Source organism: Mesoplodon bidens (genome assembly GCF_964165515.1).
Source record: "Mesoplodon bidens genome assembly, chromosome: 10".
NCBI lineage: Eukaryota > Metazoa > Chordata > Mammalia > Artiodactyla > Ziphiidae > Mesoplodon > Mesoplodon bidens.
Window position 1 is genome coordinate 2279680 of NC_138172.1, and position 22178 is coordinate 2301857.

At 43.8% G+C, this 22178-nt stretch overlaps 1 protein-coding gene across 1 annotated transcript in view; it reads right to left on the reverse strand.

Annotated features, from left to right (window-relative positions):
• The window catches only part of ACAD9 (acyl-CoA dehydrogenase family member 9), a 69856-nt gene extending 50146 nt beyond the window's left edge, over positions 1-19710 (reverse strand). Inside the window, exons 1-2 of the mRNA XM_081245747.1 lie at positions 19488-19710; positions 15139-15232 (exon numbers count right to left, since the gene is read on the reverse strand). Of these exons, the coding sequence (XP_081101873.1) occupies positions 15139-15232; positions 19488-19637 (244 nt within the window). The 5' untranslated portion in view covers positions 19638-19710. The remainder of the gene's footprint in view (positions 1-15138; positions 15233-19487) is intronic.
• Positions 19711-22178: the final 2468 nt, after the last annotated feature.

Sequence of the window (22178 nt, forward strand, 5' to 3'; positions counted from 1 at the left end):
AGATGACAAACCCACAGCCAATATCATCCTCAATGGTGAAAAACTGAAACCATTTCCACTAAGATCAGGAAGAAGAAAAGGTTGCCCACTCACACCACTATTATTCAACATAGTTTTGGAAGTTTTAGCCACAGCAATCAGAGAAGAAAAAGAAATAAAAGGAATCCAAGTCGGAAAAGAAGAAGTAAAGATGTCACTGTTTGCAGATGACATGATACTATACATAGAGAATCCCAAAGATGCTACCAGAAAACTACTAGAGCTAATCAATGAATTTGGTAAAGTAGCAGGATACAAAATTAATGCACAGAAATCTCTGGCATTCCTATACGCTAATGATGAAAAATCTGAAAGTGAAATTAAGAAAACGCTCCCATTTACCACTGCAACAAAAAGAATAAAATATCTAGGAATAAACCTACCTAAGGAGACAAAAGACCTGTATGCAGAAAATTATAAGACACTGATGAAAGAAATTAAAGATGATACAAATAGATGGAGAGATATACCATGTTCTTGGATTGGAAGAATCAACACTGTGAAAATGACCCTACTACCCAAAGCAATCTACAGATTCAATGCAATCCCTATCAAACTACCACTGGCATTTTTCACAGAACTAGAACAAGAAATTTCACAATCTGTATGGAAACACAAAAGACCCCGAATAGCCAAAGCAATCTTGAGAATGAAAAATGGAGCTGGAGGAATCAGGCTCCCTGACTTCAGACTATACTACAAAGCTACAGTAATCAAGACAGTATGGTACTGGCACAAAAACAGAAATATAGATCAATGGAACAGGATAGAAAGCCCAGAGATAAACCCACACACATATGGTCACCTTATCTTTGATAAAGAAGGCAAGAATATACAGTGGAGAAAAGACAGCCTCTTCAATAAGTGGTGCTGGGAAAACTGGACAGGTACATGTAAAAGTATGAAATTAGAACACTCCCTAACACCATACACAAAAATAAGCTCAAAATGGATTAAAGACCTAAATGTAAGGCCAGAAACTATCAAACTCTTAGAGGAAAACATAGGCAGAACACTCTGACATCAATCACAGCAAGATCCTTTTTGACCCACCTCCTAGAGAAATGGAAATAAAGACAAAAATAAACATATGGGACCTAATGAAACTTAAAAGCTTTTGCACAGCAAAGGAAACCATAAACAAGACCAAAAGACAACCCTCAGAATGGGAGAAAATATTTGCAAATGAAGCAACAGACAAAGGATTAATCTCCAAAATTTATAAGCAGCTCACGCAGCTCAATAAGAAAAAAACAAACAACCCAATCCAAAAATGGGCAGAAGACCTAAATAGACATTTCTCCAAAGAAGATATATAGACTGCAAACAAACACATGAAAGAATGCTCAACATCATTAATCATTAGAGAAATGCAAATCAAAACTACAATGAGATATCAACTCACACCAGTCAGAATGACCATCATCAAAAAAATCTAGAAACAACAAATGCTGGAGAGGATGTGGAGAAAAGGGATCACTCTTGCACTGCTGGTGTGAATGTAAATTGATACAGCCACTATGAAGAACAGTATGGAGGTTCCTTAAAAAACTACAAATAGAACTAACACACTACCCAGCAATCCCACTACTGGGCATATACCCTGAGAAAAGCATAATTCAAAAAGAGTCATGTACCAAAATGTTCATTGCAGCTCTATTTACAATAGCCAGGACATGGAAGCAACCTAAGTGTCCATCAACAGATGAATGGATAAAGAAGACGTGGCACATATATACAATGGAATATTACTCAGCCATAAAAAGAAACAAAATTGAGTTATTTGTAGTGAGGTGGATGGACCTAGAGTCTGTCATACAGAGTGAAGTAAGTCAGAAAGAGAAAAACAAATACCGTATGCTAACAGATATATATAGAATCTAAGGGAAAAAAAGGTCATGAGGAACCTAGGGGTAAGATGGGACTAAAGACACAGACCTACTAGAGAATGGACTTGAAGATATGGGGAGGGGGAAGGGTAAGCTGTGACAAAGTGAGAGAGTGGTATGGACATATATACACTACCAAATGTAAAACAGATAGCTAGTGGGAAGCAGCCGCATAGCACAGGGAGATCAGCTTAGTGCTTTGTGACCACCTGGAGGGGTGGGATAGGGAGGGTGGGAGGGAGGGAGACGCAAGAGGGAAGAGATATGGGAACATATGTATATGTATAACTGATTCACTTTGTTATGAAGCAGAAACTAAGACACCATTGTAAAGCCATTATACTCCAATAAAGATGTTAAAAAAAATCATCATGACCTTGGGTTTGGTAGATATTTTATGTACAATACAAAAAGCATGAACTACAAAAGAAAAAACTTGTACCTAATCAACATTAAAAACTTTTGCTCTTTGAGACACTGTTAACAAAATGAAAAGTCAAGCCACAGACCAGGAGAAAATTTTTGTAAAATATATACCAATTAAAAGTCTTAAATCCCAGTTTCTAAAAAATGCATAAAATATTTGAAAGGCACTTCACCAGAAAAAGACATACAGATGGCAAATAAGCACATGAAAAGATGACCAACATCTTTAGTCATTAAGGCAATGAAAATTATAACCACAACGAGATACCATAGCACACCCACTAGAATGACTAGAATTGAAAAGACTGACCATACCAAGTGCTGACAAAAATGTGGAGCAACTGGGACTCCAGTGCACTAGTGGGGATGTGAAGTGGTGACCACTTTGGAAAACAGTTCGGCACTTTCTTAGATTTCAGCATGAACCTACCATATGATTCAGACACTGCATTTCTAGGTATTTCCCCAAGAGAAATGCAAGCACATGTCTATACCAGACTCACAGAAAAATGTTCACGACATCCCTTTTTGTGATAGCTAAAGTCTGGATACCTACCAAATGTCAATGAATAGGTTAATGGATGAAGAAATTCTGGTATATGCATACAGCATTAAAAAGAAGAACTACTGATGCACACAACATGGATGAAACTCAAAGTTAGGCCAAAAAAGCTGGACAAAAACATACATAACATATGAATCTATTTAAATAAAATTCCAGAAAATGCACATTAATCTACAGTGACAGGAAGCACATTAGTGGTTGCCTGGGAACAGAGAGAGAATGAAAGGGGCACAAGAAAACTTTAATGGGTTAAAAAAAATGATATAAAAGACCTTGAGGGATTGGATCAAGATGGTGGAAAAGCAGGACGTGGAGCTCACCTTCTCCCCACAGATACATCGAAAATACATCTACGGGATTTCCCTGTTGGCACAGTGGTTAAGAATCTGCCTGCCAATGCAGGGGACACAGGTTCGAGCCCTGGGCTGGGAAACTCCCACATGCCGTGGAGCAAGTAAGCCCATGCACCACAGCTACTGAGTGTGTGTGCCACAACTACTGAAGCCCACAGACCTAGAGCCCAGGCTCCACAACAAGAGAAGCCACCGCAATGAGAAGACCGTGCACCGCAACAAAGAGCAGCCCCCGCTCGCCACAACTAGAGAAAGCCCGTGCGCAGCAACGAAGACCAATGCAGCCAAGAATAAATAAATAAATTTATATATATATTAAAAAAAATTGAAGTCAAGGTCTTGAAGAAATATTTGTGCGCACACGTTCACAGAAGCGTTATTCATTACAGCCGGAAGGTGGAAGCAACTGAAGTGTCGAGCAACAGATGAGTGGGTTGCCGAGATGTAACAGATGCAGCGTATTGGATGCTTTACAGATTCGTGAGCAGATGTAGACAGATATATACATGGGAAATCATTCAGCCGTAAAAAGGACAAGAGACGGCGACACACCCTACAACCTGGATGAACCTCGAGGACACTGAGCAGTGAAAGAAGCCAGTTATAAAAAGACAATAGGGGCTTCTCTGGTGGCGCAGCGGTTGAGAGTCCGCCTGCTGATGCAGGGGATACGGGTTCGTGCCCCGGTCCGGGAAGATCCCACATGCCGCAGAGCGGCTGGGCCCGTGAGCCATGGCCGCTGAGCCTGTGCGTCCGGAGCCTGTGCTCCGCAACGGGAGAGGCCACAACAGTGAGAGGCCCGCATACCGCAAAAAAAAAAAAAAAAAAAAAAAAAAAAAAAAAAAGACAATACTGCATGATGCCACTTCAGTGAGGTATCTAGAGTAGTCACATCCTTAGGGACAGAAGGTGGATGGTAGTTGCCAGGGACTGGGAAGAGGGGTGATGGGAGGTAACGTTTAATGGGCACGAGTTTTCGGTTCTGAGGATGAAATGAGCTCTGGAAATGAATGCCGGTGATTGCACAACAAGATGAATGTACGTAATATCACTGAACTGCACACGTCTAAATCATTAAGATAGTTAAATTTTATTATGTGTCTTTTACCACAATAAAAAATTTTCAAAAAAACTTAAAAAAATAAAAATAAGTTTAAATTTAAATGAATTAAAAATTTTTTAAAATGCTTCTACATGTGGAACGACTCTTACAGAACATCCACTGAATGCTGGCAGAAGACCTCAGACTTCCAAAAGGGCAAGGAAATCTCCATGTAACTGGGTAGAGCAAAGGGAAAAAGAAAAAGAAGAGAGAGAAAGGAATCAGGATGGGACCTGCACCTCTGGGAGGGAGCTGTGAAGCGGAAAGGTTTCCGCACACTGCAAAGTCCCCTCACTGGTGGGGACAGGGTGAGCTCCAAAGCCTTGGAGGAGAGTGCAGCAACAGGGGTGCAGAGGGCAAAGTGGAAAGAGACCTGCACAGAGGGTTGCTGCCGACCGGCACTCGCCAGCCTGAAACAATAGTCACTACCCACTGGGGCAGGTGGGGGCCGGGTACTGAGGCTCGGCTACTGAGGTCAGACCCTGGGGCGAGGACTGGGATGGGCTGGGGTGTAGTGCACCACCACTGAGGGAGTCCAGGAAGAAGCCTGGGCCTGCCAGAGAGGCAAGGCACCAGTGCTGGGGGGCATGCGAGGAGAGAGGGGTGGGCCCACCATAGAAGCTTCTTTCTCCGAACGCTCGCAGGCGGCAGGTCACTGCCTACATGAGCTCCAAGGGCAGGAGCAAGCTACCATCTTGGGACTCCAGAGGTGGGCGCAGGCTGCTGCCGCTGCCACCGCCAAGGGTCTTGGGAGCAGGTGCAGATCACTGCCCCACCTTCCCAGGAGCCTGTGTGGCTCACCCTGCCGAGGGCCTTGCGACCTGGTGCCAACCACCCAGGGGCATGTGACCCACCATCACCGCTGCGGAGGGGCCCATGACCGGAAGCCAACCACTGCTCCTGCCTCCCTGGGAGCCTGTGTGAGCTGTGCACGTGTGTACATGCACGCCCCTACCAAAGGGATATGAGCCAACATATGCTGAGGAAAGAGACAGCAAGCATCAACAAAAACTGCCTTCACGCCAAAAAAAATATTAAACTCACACAAGCTACACAGGGACACTCCTGCATATAAGTAGCCCTCCAAGATTACAGTAGGTAACTGTTTCTCCTAAATTTACAGACTAAGAGAAATATAAGCCAAATGAAGAAGCAGAAGAATCACTCTCAGTTAAAAGACCAAGAAAATTCCCCTGAAGGAACAATGAAACACACCTCTTCAGTATAACAGACACCAAGGGGTTTCCCTGGTGGTCCACTAGCTAAGACTCCATGCTCCTAATGTAGGGGGTCTGGGTTCAATCCCTGGTCAGGGAATTAGATCCCACATGCCACAACTAAGAGTTCGCATGCTGCAACTAAAGATTCCCCATGCCACAACTAAAAGATCCCGCATGCTGCAATGAGGACCCAGTACAGCCAAATAAATAAATAAATACATAAATTTTTAAAAAGACACTGAGTTCAAGAAGGAGATAATGAAAATACTGAAGGAATTAAGAAAGGTTATTGAGAGAAATTCAGATTACCGTAAAAATGAACTAGAAACTATAAGAAGGACGCAAGAAAAATTAGAAAATTCATTTGCCAAGACGAAAGCCAAGCTCAAGGCAATGAAGAGCAGAATGAATAATGCAGAAGAAAGAATAAGTGACCTGGAATACAGACTAATGGAAATTACCCAATCAAAACAGCAGACAGGAAACCAAATGCAAAAAAAGAAAGCAATATAAGCGACCTATGGGATAATATAAAGTGGGTCAATCTACACATAATAGGAATTCCAGAAGGAGAAGAAAGAGAAAAGGGGATTGAAAATGTATTTGAAGAAATTATGGCTGAAAACATCCCAAACCTCAAGAAGGAAACATATCCAGATACAGGAAGCACAGAGGGTCCCACACAAGTTGAACCCAAACAGACCTACACCAAGACATATTATAATAAAAGTGGAAAAAGTTAGAGAGGATTCTAAAGGCAGCAAGAGGAAAACAAACATTTCTTTACAAAGGAACCCCCATAAGGCTACCAGCTGATTTCTCTACAAAAACACTGCAGGCCAGAAGGGTGTGGCAAAATATATTCAAAGTCTTGAAAGAGAAAAATCTGCAACCTAGAATACTCTACCCAGCAACATTATCATTTAGAATAGGAGGAGAAATAAAGAATTTCTCAGACAAGCAAAAACTAAAAATACAGCAATACTAAACCTATCCTAAAAGAAATATTGAAAGGTCATCATCTCTAAACAGAAAAGAAGCAAGAAGAAATAGGAAAGAGGAAATCACAATTGGAAGTAAATCACTTAAATCAGCCAGTATACAGATCAAAAAGAAAAAAAACCTATTTGTGAAAGCAATGATAAACACAACGAAATCATCAAACCACAAAAAGAAAAAAAGAAAAGGGAACAAAGAAGAAACAAGGTTTGAAATGACAGTAAATACTTATGTGACAGTAATTACCTTAAATGTCAATGGACTAAATGCTCCAATCAAAAGACAGACTGGCAAACTGGATTAAAAAAAAACCAAGAGCCTACCATATGCTGCCTACCAGAGACCCACCTGAGGGGCAAACACATAGATTGAAAGTGAGGGGATGGAAAAATATATTTCATGCAAACTGAAATGACAAGAAAGCAGGATTTGCAATACTCATATCAGATAAAATAGATTAAAGCAAACACTATAGAGAAAGATAAAGAAGGACACTATATAATAACAGGATCAGTACAAGAGGAGGATTTTACACTCATCAACATATATCCACCTAATATAGGACCACCCATACATACAACAAACACTAACAGACATAAAGGGAGAATGGATAGGAATACAATAGTAGGAGACTTTAATACCCCACTCACATCAATGGACAGATCTTCCAGACAGAATCAGTAAGGCAACAGAGGTCCTAAATGATACAACAGAACAGTAAGACTTAATTGATATTTTCAGGACACTACATCAAAAAAATAAACAGAATATACATTCATTTCAAGCATACACGGAACATTCTCCAGGAATGACCACATCCTAGGGCACAAAACTAAGCTCAACAAATTTAATAGGAGTACAGAAATTATTTCAAGCATCTTCTCTGACCACAATAGCATGAAACTAGAAATCAACAACAGGAAAAGAAACGAGAAAAAAGATTACATGGAGACAAAATACCATGCTCCTAAAACACCAATGGGTAAATAAGGAAATTAAAAAGGAAATTAAAAAATACCTTGAGACAAACGACAAGGAAAACACAACTATGCAAAGTCTATGGGACACAGCAAAAGCGGTTCTTAGAGGGAAGTTTGTAGAGATACAGGCCTTCATCAAAAATAAGAAAAATCTCAAGTAAACAACGTAATCTACCACCTAAAAAGAATTAGAAAAAGAACAAACTAAACCTTACATCAGTAGAAGGAAGGAAATAATAAAGATCAGGGAGAAAATAAACAAATTAGAGATTAAAAAAACAACAGAAAAAATCAACAAAAATAAGAGCTGGTTCTTTGAAAGCATAAACAAAATTGACAAACCTCTGGCCATGCTCACCAAGAAAAGACAGAGAACCCAAATAAACAAGAAATGAGAAAGGAGAAATCTCAACTGATATTGCAGAAATACAAAAGACCGTAAGAGAATACTATGAACAATTACATGTCAACAAATTTGACAACCCAGAAGAAATGGACAATTTTCTAGAAACATACAGCCTACCAAATTTAATCCAGAAGAAAGAGATAATTTGAACAGAACGACCATTAGAAGAGAAATAGAATCAGTAATAAAAAAAACTTCCTACAAACAAAAGTCCAGGACCCGAGGGCTTCACAGGTGAATTCTACCAAACATACAAAGAAGAACTTATATGGATTCTTCTCAAACTCTTCCAAAAGACTGCAGAGGGGCTCCCCTGGTGGCGCAGTGGTTGACAGTCCGCCTGCCGATGCAGGGGACACAGGTTTGTGCCCCGGTCCAGGAAGATCCCACATGCCGCGGAGCGGCTGGGCCCATGAGCCATGGCCGCTGAGCCTGCGCGTCCGGAGCCTGTGCCCCGCAACGGGAGAGGCCACAACAGGGAGAGGCCTGCGTACTGAAAAAAAACAAAACAAAACAAAAAATACCCCCCCAAAAAACCAAAAGACTGCAGAGGAGGGAACACTCCCAAAGACATTCTGTGAAGCCACGATCATCCTGATACCAAAACCAGACAAAGATACCACCAAAAAAAGAAAAAAGAAAATTACAGGTCAATATCTTTGATTAAGATAGATGCAAAAATTCTCAACAAGATATTAGCAAACCGAATCCAAAAACACATAAAAAAGATCATACACCACGACCAAGTGGGATTCATCCCAGGTTCACAAGGATGCTTCAACATATGCAAATCAATCAATGTAATACAAATTAATAAAAGAAAAGTAAAAAACCACATGATCATCTCAATAGATGCAGAAAAAGCATTTGACAAAATTCAGCATCCATTCATGATAAAAACTCTTACCAAAGTGGGAATAGAGAGAGCATACCTCAACATAATAAAAGCCATTTATGAGAAATCCCAATATAATACCCAATATAATACAAACAGACAATATAATACTCAACGGTGAAAAGCTGAAAGACTTCAGACAAGAAAAAGAAATAAAAGGCATCCAAATTGGAAGGGAAGAGGTAAAACTGTCACTACATGCAGATGACATGATACTATATATAGATAACCCTAAGGAGTCTACACAAAAACTACCAGATCTAATAAATGAATTCAGCAAAGTAGCAGGATACAAGATAAACATTCACAAATCAGTTGCATTCCTTTACACTAACAATGAAATACCAGAAAGGGAATGTAAAAAAAAAACTGCCATTTAAAATTGCACCAATTAAAAAAAAAAAAAAAACACCTAGGAATAAACCTGACCAAGGAGGTGAAAGACTTACACGCTGAGAACTATAAAACATTAATAAAGGAAACAAAAGAGGATTCAAAGAAATGAAAAGATATCCTACACTCTTGGATTGGAAGAATTAATATTGCTAAAATAGCAATACTACCCAATGCGATCCCTATCAAATTACCCATGACCTTTTTCACAGAAGTAGAATAATCCAAAAATTTATTTAATATGGACCCATAAAAGACCCAGAATTGCCAGAGCAATCCTGGTGGGGGGCGGGGAGCAGGAGGCATAACTCTCCCAGACTTCAGACAATACTACAAAGCTACAGGGACTTCCCTGGTGGTCCAGTGGCTAAGGCACCCAATGCAGGGGGCCCGGGTTCGATCCCTGGTCAGGGAACTAGATCTCACATGCTGCAACTAAGAGTTTGCATGCGGCAACTAAGTCCTGCATGCTGCAACTAAAGATCCCACAGGCCACAACTAAAGATCCCGTATGCCACAACAAAGATCCTGCGTGCTGTAACTAAGACCCGGTGCAGCCAAATAAATAAATTAAAAAAAAAAAGCTACAGTAATCAAAACAGTGTGTTATTGGTACAAAAACAGGCATACAGATCAATGGAACAGAATAGAAAGCTCAAAAATAAACCCAGACACCTATGGTCAACTAATTTTCGACAAAGGAGGCAAGAATATAAAAATGGGGAAAAGACTTTCTCTTCAGCAAGTGGTGCTGGGAAAGTTTGACAGCTGCATGTAAATCAGTGAAGTTAGAACACAACCTCACACCATACACAAAAATAAGCTCAAAATGGCTTAAAGACTTAAACATATGACACCACAGAACTCCTAGAAGAGAACACAGGCAAAACATTCTCTGACATAAATCCTACCAATGTTTTCTTAGGTCAGTCTCCCAAGGCAACAGAAAGAAAACCAAAAATAAACAAACAGGACCTAATCAAACTTACAAGCTTTTGCACAGCAAAGGAAACTATAAAAAAAAATGAAAAGACAACCTATGGAATGGGAGAAAATATCTGCAAATGATGGGACAGACAAGGGCTTAATCTCCAGAATATACAAACAGCTCATACACCTCAACAACAAAAAAACAATCCAAGCGAAAAATGGACAGAAGACCTAAATAGACATTTCTTCAAAGAAGACACACAGCTGGCCAGTAGGCACATGAAAAGATGCTCAACATCTCTAATCATTAGAGAAGTGCAAATCAAACTACAATGAGGTACCACCTCACACTGGTCAGAATGGCCATCATTAAAAAGTCTACAAATAACAAACACTGGAGAGGGTGCGGAGAAAAGGGACCCTTCCTACACTGTTGGTGGGAATGTAAATTGGTGCAGCCACTATGGAGAACAGTATGGAGGTTCCTCAGAAAACTAAAAATAGAATTAACGTATGATCCAGCAATCCCACTCCTGGGAATATATCCAGACAAAACTCTAATCCAGAAAGATACATGCACCCGTATGTTCATAGCAGCATTATTCACAATAGCCAAGACATGGAAACAACCTGAATGTCCACTGACAGATGAATGGATCAAGATGTGGTACATGTATACAATGGAATACTTCTCAGCCATAAAAAAGAATGAAATAATGCCATTTGCAGCAACATGGGTGCAACTAGAGATTATCATACTAAGTGAAGTAAGTCAGAATAAGAAAGACAAATACCGTATGATATCATTTATATGGGGAATCTAAAATATGGCACAAATGAACTTATCTACAAAACAGAAACAGACTCACAGACATAGAGAACAGACCTGTGGTTGCCCCAGCGCACGGGTGGAGGGTAGAGTTGAACTGGGAGTTTGGGGTTGGTAGATGCAAACTATTACATATCGAATGGATAAAGAACAAGGTCCTACATATAGCACAGGGAACTATATTCAATATCCTGTGATATACCATAATGGAAAAGAATATAAAAAAAGAACCTATATATGTGTATAGCTGAGTCACTTTGCTGTACAGCAGAGACTGGCACAGCATTGTAAATCAGCTATACTTCAATTAAAAAAGGAAAAATAGACCTTATTTACAAAGCAGAAATAGAAAACAATCAGACTTTCAGACATAGACAACAATCTTATGGTACCAAAGGGGAAAGGAGTGGGGAGGGATAAATTAGGAGGTTGGAATTAACACCTACACACTACTATACACAATACAGCTAACCAACAAGGACCTACCATATAGCCCAGGGAACTATACTCAGTATTTTGTAACAACCTATAAGGGAAAAGAATCTGGAAAAGAATATATATATATATATATCTGAATCACTGTGCTGTACACCTGAAACTAACACAACTTTATAAATGAACTATAATTTTAAAAAAGTTTAATAATAAATTTTAATTGTTAAACTTTGAAAAAAAACTTTTAGAGGTAATGGGTATGTTTATTACATTAACTGTGTTGATGATTCCTTGGCAGTAATGTTTACATGCCAAAATTTATCAAGTTGTACACTTTAAATATGTACAATTTATTGTAAATTAATTATACCTCAATAAAAATTGGAAGGAAAAAAAAGCCTGACAAACCAGATAGTAAGTATAAATAGAAGAACAAGGAACTAAGGAACTAAAAATAGAGAGTAGTAGTAAGATAACCACTAGGACAAAAATAGAATAAACAAAACATATTTATACACAACTCAGCAACTTTTAAAACTAGAAACATGATAGCTCTGTAGATCAGCAGTTCTGAAAGGGTGCCCAGGGGACCCGCCAGACTTCCAGGGAGTCCACAGAAGAAAACTATTTTTTTTTTTTTTGCGGTACGCAGGCCTCTCACTGTTGTGGCCTCTCCCGTTGCGGAGCACAGGCTCCGGACACGCAAGCTCAGTGGCCATGGCTCACAGACCTAGCCACTCCACGACATGTGGGATCTTCCCAGACCAGGGCACGAACCCGTGTCCCCTGCATCGGCAGGCAGACTCTCAACCACTGTGCCACCAGGGAAGCCCAGAAAACTATCTTAATAAAATAAAGATGCTCTTTGCCTTTTTAATCCTAGTTCTGTCATGAGCCTACAGTGGAGTCTTCCAGGGCCTATGTGGTTTGTATCACAGATTAAATGTAAAAACAGATATAAGAATCCAGCTGTCTTCCAATAAGCCAAAAAATTCGCAAAACTGTAAAACAATGCCACTCTTCATCAAAAACACTGTTTATTCACTGCAGCACTATTTACAATAGCCAAGACATGGAAGCAACCAAAATGTCCAACAACAGAGGAATGGATAAAGATGTAGTGGACTTCCCTGGTGGTGCAGTGGTTAACAATCTGCCTGCCAATGCAGGAGACACAGGTTCAATCCCTGGTCTGGGAAGATCCCACATGCCACGAAGCAACTAAGCCCCTGTGCCACAACTACTGAGGCCACGTGCCACAACTACTGAGGCCATGTGCCACAACTACTGAAGCCCGTGAGGCTAGAGCCCGTGCTCCACAACAAGGGAAGCCACTGCAATGAGAAGTCTGCACCCCACAATGAAAAGTTGCCCCCGCTCGCCGCAACTAGAGAAAGCTTGTGCGCAGCAACGACGACCCAATGAAGCCATAAATAAATTAAATAAATAAATAAATAAATAAATAAATAAATAAAAATAACATGTGGTACACATATACAATGGAATATTACACAAATACAACGGGATATTGCTCAGTAATATACAATAGAATATTACTAAAAGTGAAATAATGCCATTTGCAGCAACATGGATGGACCTAGAGATTATCATACGAAGTCTAGTAAGTCAGACAGAGAAAGACAAATATCACTCTTATATGGAATCTAATTTTAAAAAAATGATACAAATGAACTTACAAAACAGAAACAGACCTACAGATATTGAAAACAAACTCATGGTTACCAAAGGGGAAACGTGGGAGGGAGGGATAAATTAGGAGGTTGGGATTAACATACACACACTACTATATACAAGATAGATAACCAACAAGGACCTACTTTATAGCACAGGGAACTCTACACAATAATCTGTTATAGGGTTTCCCGGATGGCCAGTGGTTAAGAATCTGCCTGCCAACGCAGGGAACACAGGTTCAAGCCCTGGTCTGGGAAGATCCCACATGCCGCGAAGCAGCTAAGCCCGCGTGCCACAACTACTGAGCCCGTAAGCCACAACTACTGAAGCCTGCGTGCCTAGAGCCCACGCTCCACAAGAGAAGCCACCGCAATGAGTAGCCCCTGCTTGCCGCAACTAGAGAAAGCCCGTGCGCAGCAACAAAGACCCAATGCAGCCAAAAAATAAATAAATAAATTTATAAAAAAATAAATAAAATCTTGTTAAAAAAGTAATCTGTGATAACCTGTATCATAAAAGTATCTGAAAAAGAATGAATATATGTATAACTGAAACACTTTACTGTACACCTGAAACTAATACATTATAAATCAACTACACTCCAATAAAATGAAAAAAAGAGTTTAATAACTGAAAAAAGACATTGTTTATGTTAACATGTGATAGGCTTATTATTATTATTATTTTTTTTTTTTTTTTCTTTTTGCGGTATGCGGGCCTCTCACTGTTGTGGCCTCTCCCGTTGCGGAGCACAGGCTCCGGACGCGCAGGCCCAGAGGCCATGGCTCACGGGCCCAGCCGCTCCGCAGCATATGGGATCCTCCCAGACCGGGGCACGAACCCGTATCCCCTGCATCGGCCGGCGGACTCTCAACCACTGCGCCACCAGGGAGGCCCGGGCTTATTATTTTTAAATGAAGTAATAAATGAACACAGCATTTTAAAAGTTCCTCAGCTTTAATTTGTAAAAGGGCACCAGTTGATAGATAAAACCCACACAAACAAAACTCCTTGGGGTCCTGAGCGGTGGGGAAGCACTGCTGTCAACCTGTCATTGCTCAACCCCCCAAGGGACTCCCGTAGGCAGAGGTCACTACCCTCGCTAAGGGCAGTGACCCCTGAGTGAGGGACCCTGCACTCCACACTGGTGCCCTCAACCTATGGTCTGGTCCCTAGATCATCCCTGGTTCCTAACAAGCTAAGTACAGAAATGAAGATTAAACCTTCAGAAACATTTACAGCAATTTTACATTGCCACACAACCAAGCACATGATAGATGTATTTTGTACGTTTTTTTAATTCCATTTTTCTAATTGTTCATTTTTATTCTATTTTACAAAAGTGTTAGCCTGCAACAGTTTGAAATGTTTAAAGTGGTCCTTCACCACAGATACATTAAGAAGCACTCAAGTAGGGACTTCCCTGGTGCTCCAGTGGCTTAAACTCTGTGCTCCCAATGCAGGGGGCCTGGGTTCAATCCCTGGTCAGGGAACTGGATCCCACATGCAGCCAAAAAAAAAAAGGCACTGAACTAGATATCATGTAATTCGGGAGCAGTTGGATTTACTGATTTATTGATTTATTTATGGCTGCACTGGGTCTTCCTTGCGGCACGCTGGCTTTTCTCTAGTTGTGGTGAGCAGGGGCTACTCTTCGTTGTGGCGCGCGGGCTTCTCATGGCGGTGGCATCTCTCATTGTGGAGCACAGGCTCCAGAGCGCAGGCTCAGTAGTTGTGGCGCACGGGCTTAGTTGCTCCGCGGCATGCGGGATCTTCCCGGACCAGGGCTCGAACCCGTGTCCAGTGCATTGGCAGGCAGATTCTTAACCACTGAGCTCCCAGGGAAGCCGTGGAATGATCTTTTAAGCGAAATATGTCGATAGTACTATTTCTCCATGATTAATGTACACTGCTTCTAATATAAATATCAAAGCATTGCCATTAAAAGGGAAATCGGTAACGATAAAGAAAATCATACATACCCTCTTCAGTGAAGAATTTTTCTACAGGTCCCACAAACTGATTAATTTCATTAAGTTCATCTTGGCTAACTTCTGGAAATGGGAAAACTTCTTTCTAAAAATGATAAACATGTAGCACAAATTTACTTCTTGGCAACCTCCCACAGCGGCAATACCAACCGAAAGGGCAGGAAAAAGACTTGGTAGTTTCCACGTCGGCTGGCGGAGCCTTCCTGGCTGAAGGGACCGGAGAGCAAACTTCAGAAGGAGCTTAAGACAAGGAAGGCCGTTAGGCTCCAGCACCTTGGTTCATCCTCCTCGCTGACCCCGAACTGTTCCTGATTTTGGTCAGCTTGCCCCATGGAGCAGAGAGCCTGGACTAACATTTCAAACCCCAGTCTGGGCCCTGATGTGCAGCTTACTAACTGGGCAGCCTTACTCACATCCCATCACCTGTCCACACTGCGGTCTTCTCACCTATAACGAGCAGGTAATATTTACTCAAGGTCGTTGTGAGGACCATGGAAGATAATGGATGAGCAAGCTCTTTACCAAAACACAGAAATCCACCTCAGTTGTCCTGTGAGCTCAAAGATGCTGCCACTGACAAGAACGGACTGTGGTCACGGGTCTGACACCTTGCCGGGTTCCCACCTGGCTGCTCGCTCCAGCACCTGCCCGTCCTGCCTACTGAGCCCTGCTCCGTGCGCTGAGCAGGGCCACCAGAGGAGGCCCAGCCGAGGGGCCACATCAACCGAATGCAGCCCCGGCTCTGCCGATTCTTAGATGTGTGATGGGCAAGTCACAGCCCTTCTCAGTGTCAGTTTCTCTCCTGCTACAGGTGAGGCCTCAGGGAGCAGCTGTGAGGCTCAGAGGAGATGAGGTGTCCTGAACACGAAATAGCTGCAATCATCTGTGTCGGGTACTGGCTCCGCTCTTGTCCCCACAGCCTGGAAAGCAACTCCGCTTCAAGTCTACCTCAAACTGATAGAGGAGTGGACAGTGTTTCCAACTGACCCTGGATTCCCAACCAGGCCATGGCTACATGCTGCCTAAAATCACCCCGCTGTGTCCTCTGGCTTTTGAGCTCCACCCCCCCACCCCCCCGTTAGCTGCCAGCGTGACCCGAATATCTGGATTTGACCAACACCTGCTGAGAAGTGATGTCCCAGGCCCTAAGCCGCCCCCAGGAGCCCTCCCTCTCCCCACAGCACCTCTCACCAAGCATCTTGAGAAAGGTCTTCAAAACAGAGGAGTCTTGTCTCCTCTCCAGCCCTGTAAATAATCAGCCACTCTAGTTACAGGCTCCCAAATCTACTTTCTTCTCTCCGGCCACCTGTACAGGTGATAGGTGGGTGCCATGCCCAAACTTAAAGGAATCCCTGCCTCCAGGCCACCTTCGACCCTGCCCCTAAGGTGGTCTACAAGGAAACTATGCTGAGCTGTCACCACCCCGCAGCCACTTAGAACAAAGCCGGCTCTTTAGCCGAATGTAGACACCACGTCCACTGGGCCGGCCTGCACGGGCTCACCTGGGCCTGCTGCAATGGCTGTGTTAGAGGGAGATGATTCTGGTACCAGCGAGCAGCCAGGTGAGAGGAGAGAACAGGCTGGGAACCAGGTGGCCTCAACTGCAACCAAAGGACAACTGTCCCCAGGAGAGAAATCTCGAGCACATGTGAGAACAAATCTCTGATGACAGTGTTCAGAGTCTAAACGGGGTGCCTCCTGGGTGATGGGTTCAATTTCATCAGCACTTTTCAAATTTTTGAAAGTACAACCGGTTTTTCAAATAGATCCAGTGCAGAAACCAAATATGCAAAACAGATGCAAGCCAAGCTGCTCTGGCTGAGGCTGTGAACGGGGAGAAAAGTCACCCAGATCCCTCCCACTTGACTCCCCCACTGGTCCCTGCAGCAGCCCTGGGGGTGCTCTCAGGAACAGCCTGGGTCCAACTGTCCCCCAGGGGGACAACTGCCGGCCTGCGTGATCATGAAGGTCTCCTTCTATTCTGAGATTCTAAGCATCTCGGATACCACGTTGCTGCTCAAACCCCAACAATGCTGAGAGAGACGATGTCTGCGTGAACCAGGGAGGTACCAGCAGAAGTGCTTAGAAGCTGTCAGATTCTAAATAGAACCTGAACGTACAGAAAACGGGGTTTGCTGTCAGATTAGATGTGGCTTATGAGAACAGAAGGTGTCAAAGCTGGCTCCAGGTATTTGACCTGAACAAGTGGAAGAGCAGAGTCACCACCCTCTCCGATAAGAAGAGCGGGAGGGAAGACAGGATTGGGTGGAGAGACCAGGAGCTCAGTTTTGGGTGGGCTAGACGGGCGATGCCTAGTAACATCCAAGCGTAGCTTTTGAGTAGAAAGGTAGATATGAAGAGTATGGAGTTCAGGGGAGAAATCTCAGCTGGAGAAATAAATGTGCATCTTCCAGATACTGACACCATGATACTGAATTAGATTATCAGAGGAATGCTTGTAGATGAAAAGAGAAGTCCACAGACTAAGCCTTAGAAAACTTCAACTCCGAATGAGCTGGTTGGAAATGTTGTCTAATGTTTGGACTTGTCAAGGAGACAAGAAGGAATCAATGTCCTTGAGTAGCTGAGAAAGCTTGGGGTATAGCTGGCCTTTGCTGGGAGTGGACGGTTCCCCCACATCAGTGCAGAGAACGCAGACCACACGGGCACACATGTGGGGAGGAGGGGGTAAGTGTGGTGATAGAAGTTCTTACCTGACTGCGTGTATTTTCCCAGTGAAACAGGAAGCAAAGCCGACAGGTGAGAGTGAGGATGGGGGAGGTGGCGCCATAGGTTTGGAAAAAGAGGAGCATGAAATGAGACAGGCTGGGACCTGGGACTCTTTGCTGTAGTGCTGCAATCATTGCACCTGGACACATCTCTCCTTGAGCAACAGAACACAAAGAAACTGTATGGGACTAAAAATAACTGTGTGCATGCGCAGTTGGGGCAAATTCTGGATCCAACAGATACGAAAAGACCAAAAAAAAAAAAAAAAACCAACTGCCACTTTTGAAGAGCCTGGAGAAAAGAACAGAGTACCCCACATGCCCCCTGCACACACCACCACCTAAGGGGTGGACAAAACACCTAAACCACCTCTCCGGCCTGACCCCTGGACACATTTCTACCCTCACCCCATATAAGAAACAAGTTTGCCCCCCTTGGGGATTGAGCGAGCAAGGGAACATGCTGTTTGTTCTTGTTCCCACCTGCTGCAGCACAGGCCCCGATAAAGCCTTGCCCGAATTTCTTGTCTGGCCTCTAGTAAATTACTATTTCTTGGGGAAGGCCAAGAACCCTGGTCGGTAACAGAAAAATGTGTGTTCTTTGTTCCCCAAGCTGCTGGGAGCCACGGGGGTCCCACGACACAGCAGCACGCAGCCCCAGGTTCTGGAGGAAATGGCTTCCCTAACTTTAAGAGCTAGCTTTGTACTTCTAGCAGGGCAAACCACTCCAGTCAGAGCGTCTGCATCTGTAATGCCTGACGACCTTAGAGAATGTCCTAGAAAAACCAGGGAATAACTCCTAAATACAGAATCAGCCAACATTCCAGCCAAGCTCAAAGCACTTTACACACATTTTTCTTTGGCTTGCGGGCCACCTGTGGGAGGGGGCGAGGGCTGTTTTTACTCCTATTTTCTGTATGAGAGCACTGAGGCACTTCACAGGAGTTAATAGCCCAAGGTCACAAGACGCCAGCACCGACTACTCATTCTGCTGCTTCAAGAATCTGTACCGCATCTTAACAGTTTAAAAAGCATTTCCACGTATATACGTCTCGTTACAACACATCTGAGACGCAGAACACATCGCAAGCTCCGTTTTAAGGCTGAAAGAAATGGGACTCAAAGTCACAGAGTCAAGGTCAAATCCAAGTCTTCTGACTATAAGAGGCCGGTAAGTGCTTAGTAACACTAGGTCGTGCGACCCGTGGAAGGGACGGGCGGGGAAGGCACCTTTGAGCTGGGCTTCTGGGGAACCTGAAAGGTGGGGTGAGGCGTTGAGACTCGGCCGTAGAAGCCAACAGAGAGAGGAGTGGCATGGTCTGTGCTTAGGAAACAGGAAACCCCCTCCCGCCCCCCGAGTTCGCGGCCGGAGTGTTGAGTTGTGGATGACCTAGCGACCACCTCGCCTAGGGTTTCCCAGGGTGTCCCGGCAGGCGTTAGCTAGAACACAGGTCAAAACCATAGCTCCTCAGAGCCACAGGGTTAGCACGCCCGCCCGCAGGTGAGTTTCTACGGCAGGTGTGGGGACTCTAACCAGGCTCGACCGGGCCTTTCCCGCAAAGGGCAAAAGGCGAGGAGGAAGGGCAATGGCTGGCCGGGGCTCGGCGTTACCTTCTCGATTTTGCCCAGGAAGAGCTCCTTGGCGAAAGCTTGGCTCGGTGGACTGGTGCGCAGCGGGCGCCGACTCGCGGTGAAGGCCACCAGGGCACGGCACAAGCGCGCCGTCGCCACCGAGCGCAAGAAGAGCCCGCAGCCGCTCATGCTGTCCCGAGTCGCTCTCGCCGCCGCCGCCGCCGCCGCCGCCGCTTTCCCAGCGCTTTAATCACTTGCCCCGGGGTCGCGCCTCCCGATGACGCCATCCACCTGCGCCGCCCCGCCGGCCGCCAACGCGCTTGCGCGGCCTCGGGCCCTGGCCGGGGCCGCGGCCAATCCTGGCGATCTCGCGATTGGGCGGCTTCGCGATTGGGCGGCGGCGGCGGCGTGCTGTTTTCAATCACCTGCAGTGGTTGCCTAAATGCGGTAAATTACCAGCCGGGGCAGCGTCTCCGGGAGCCGGAACCTAAGCGGTGGCCCAGCTGCTTCCACTTGCCTCCCTCTCGCCAGTTGGGGCAACGAGGACATGGTGGAACTACAAAGCGGGGGGTGGGGGAAATTCACGATATTGAATATCTCTGGAGGGAGCGCACACACGGCTTACGGTCCTTGCTTTTAAGTGGGTGATTAGTGAGGATTCCTTTGGTTTTGCTTCATAGCTTACGTATTTCTCACATATATGGGGGGTGGGGAGAAGAAAAGGAAAGATATTCCACCAGAGCGGTCTGGATAAAACCCTGTAGTTACTACGTCCCTGGGAAACGCCAACCTGAACGGCAAGGGTGGACGGGGCTGGGGGAGAAGCTGGAGCCGGGACCGGTGGCAGGGACGGGATAGGGGGGGAGGGCGCCCCCCTCCCCACACCCAGCGATGCCCTGAAGGCCCTCCTCACCAGTGCCTGCGCCCTGCCTGTCGCATTTACAGGGCAGTAACAATACGCCTTTTTCTCATTGGCAATGCTCTCTGCCACCGTCAATATTCAGAGAGCAGTGGGAAACGCATTCAGCTCAGCGTGCTGTGCCAGACCCAATAAAAGGTACACTTGTATGGGTAAAGACTTGATAATGAAAACGCAGTCCTTCTCGGGAGGGACTCGAACCCAGCCAAAATTCAGATTGGGACTCAACCCCCACCCTGCATCTCAGATGTGGACGCGAACCCACTGTCTTTTAATTAAAACCTCTCACCTGGTGTTAGGACTTAACTGAAGCTCAGGTTATTTTGTCTGGTTGCAGAAGGAAGTCGGTGTGAGGCAAAGTGATAGGCAAAGAGTGAGTCTGTTAGCACAGGACGCTTGTGAGAGATACAAGCGGGCTGGCAAGGGAACGGAGCCCTGAGAACCAAGAGGGCTACATCTTTATCATCCAAGAAAAAGTGGGGAGGGGAGAAGACCACCTTCCTCATTCTTGGGCAAACGTCAAGGCTTACATCATTAGTTCCTCCTGTGACCCTATATGGTCTGACCAGGGATGTCATGGCGCTATTTAATTCATATTTATATTAGCAAAAGAGTAGTAACATAGACTAAAATATGGTAATTAATCTCAGGTTTCAGTAGAATGTCTCCTTTCACCTAGTTTCTTTCCTTTTCACCTATATTTCCATCTTGGCTACACGCAGAAATGCTATTCTTAAAGGATGATTAACTCCCTGACTTCATGTAACAAGATTCAGACCCCGTGTCTTTTTCTTGTGCTTTAACTATCAGGGTTTGTGGCTTAAATGTGCCTGGCGCTTGGAGGCACCTGTCTTCCTTCAAGGTAGTGTAGATCGTTGCTAGGTTACTGGGTTCTTCTCTTGAGTGGTCATTAGCTTACACAGTCTCCCAAACTCCCTTAAAATTCCCTCTGTCTTTAATCCCCTAGTGGGATTTCTAAACTATTTGATTATCCTACCCTATCCTGACCAATGACATAGCATCAGGGAAAAAAGAGCTCAAAAACTTTCTTGGTTGCAAAATAGCTGTACTTGCAGGCATCTTCTGCAATGTGTTCTCTATTTTGTCTTTCACTTTTAAAGGCTTGTCACCTGGTTTCTTCATCAGTGGTCAGTATTTGCCAGTTTCAGCATTCAGCTTCTCAAGAAGGCATTTGGTAACAAGTGCCTTTGTGAATTAACTCTGCGGGTGAAACAAAGAAAAAGTGCCATTGCTGGGTTTTAAGTATGAGCTGGTGTACATTTTGGCCAAAACAAATGTAGTCAAATCAATCAAGTCACCCGATAATGTGCTGGATCCTCTTTAGTGGATCCTAATTTGGTTGGATCCTCCCTAAATTAAACAAGTGAGAAATTCAGTGGCACACAGCTTCCAAAACAAAAATTAGAAAAAAATTAAGGCATAATTTCTACGTACTCTAGTAGCATGTACAATGGGAAAAGTTCTGGAGTTCTACTACTTTGCCAGTTTCTAAATTCAGCTTTCTCATCTGTAAAAATGAGTATAATATCACTTACCTCACAGAACTTTTGTGAGGATTAACTAAATCCTTACAAAAGCATCTACCACAGCAAATGATCAATGTTTTTCTTGTAATAATATAAAAATAAAAAATGGTTACACACTGAGATTTCCATCTTATACTTGAGTATTAGCCTCTGAGAAATAGGATGTCATTTTTAAAGTTTGCTTTAGACATAGAATTTCCACATTTCATATTTAAAACACTCTCACCGAGTAGATCTGAACGTCCTTCTGTATGATCACGTCAG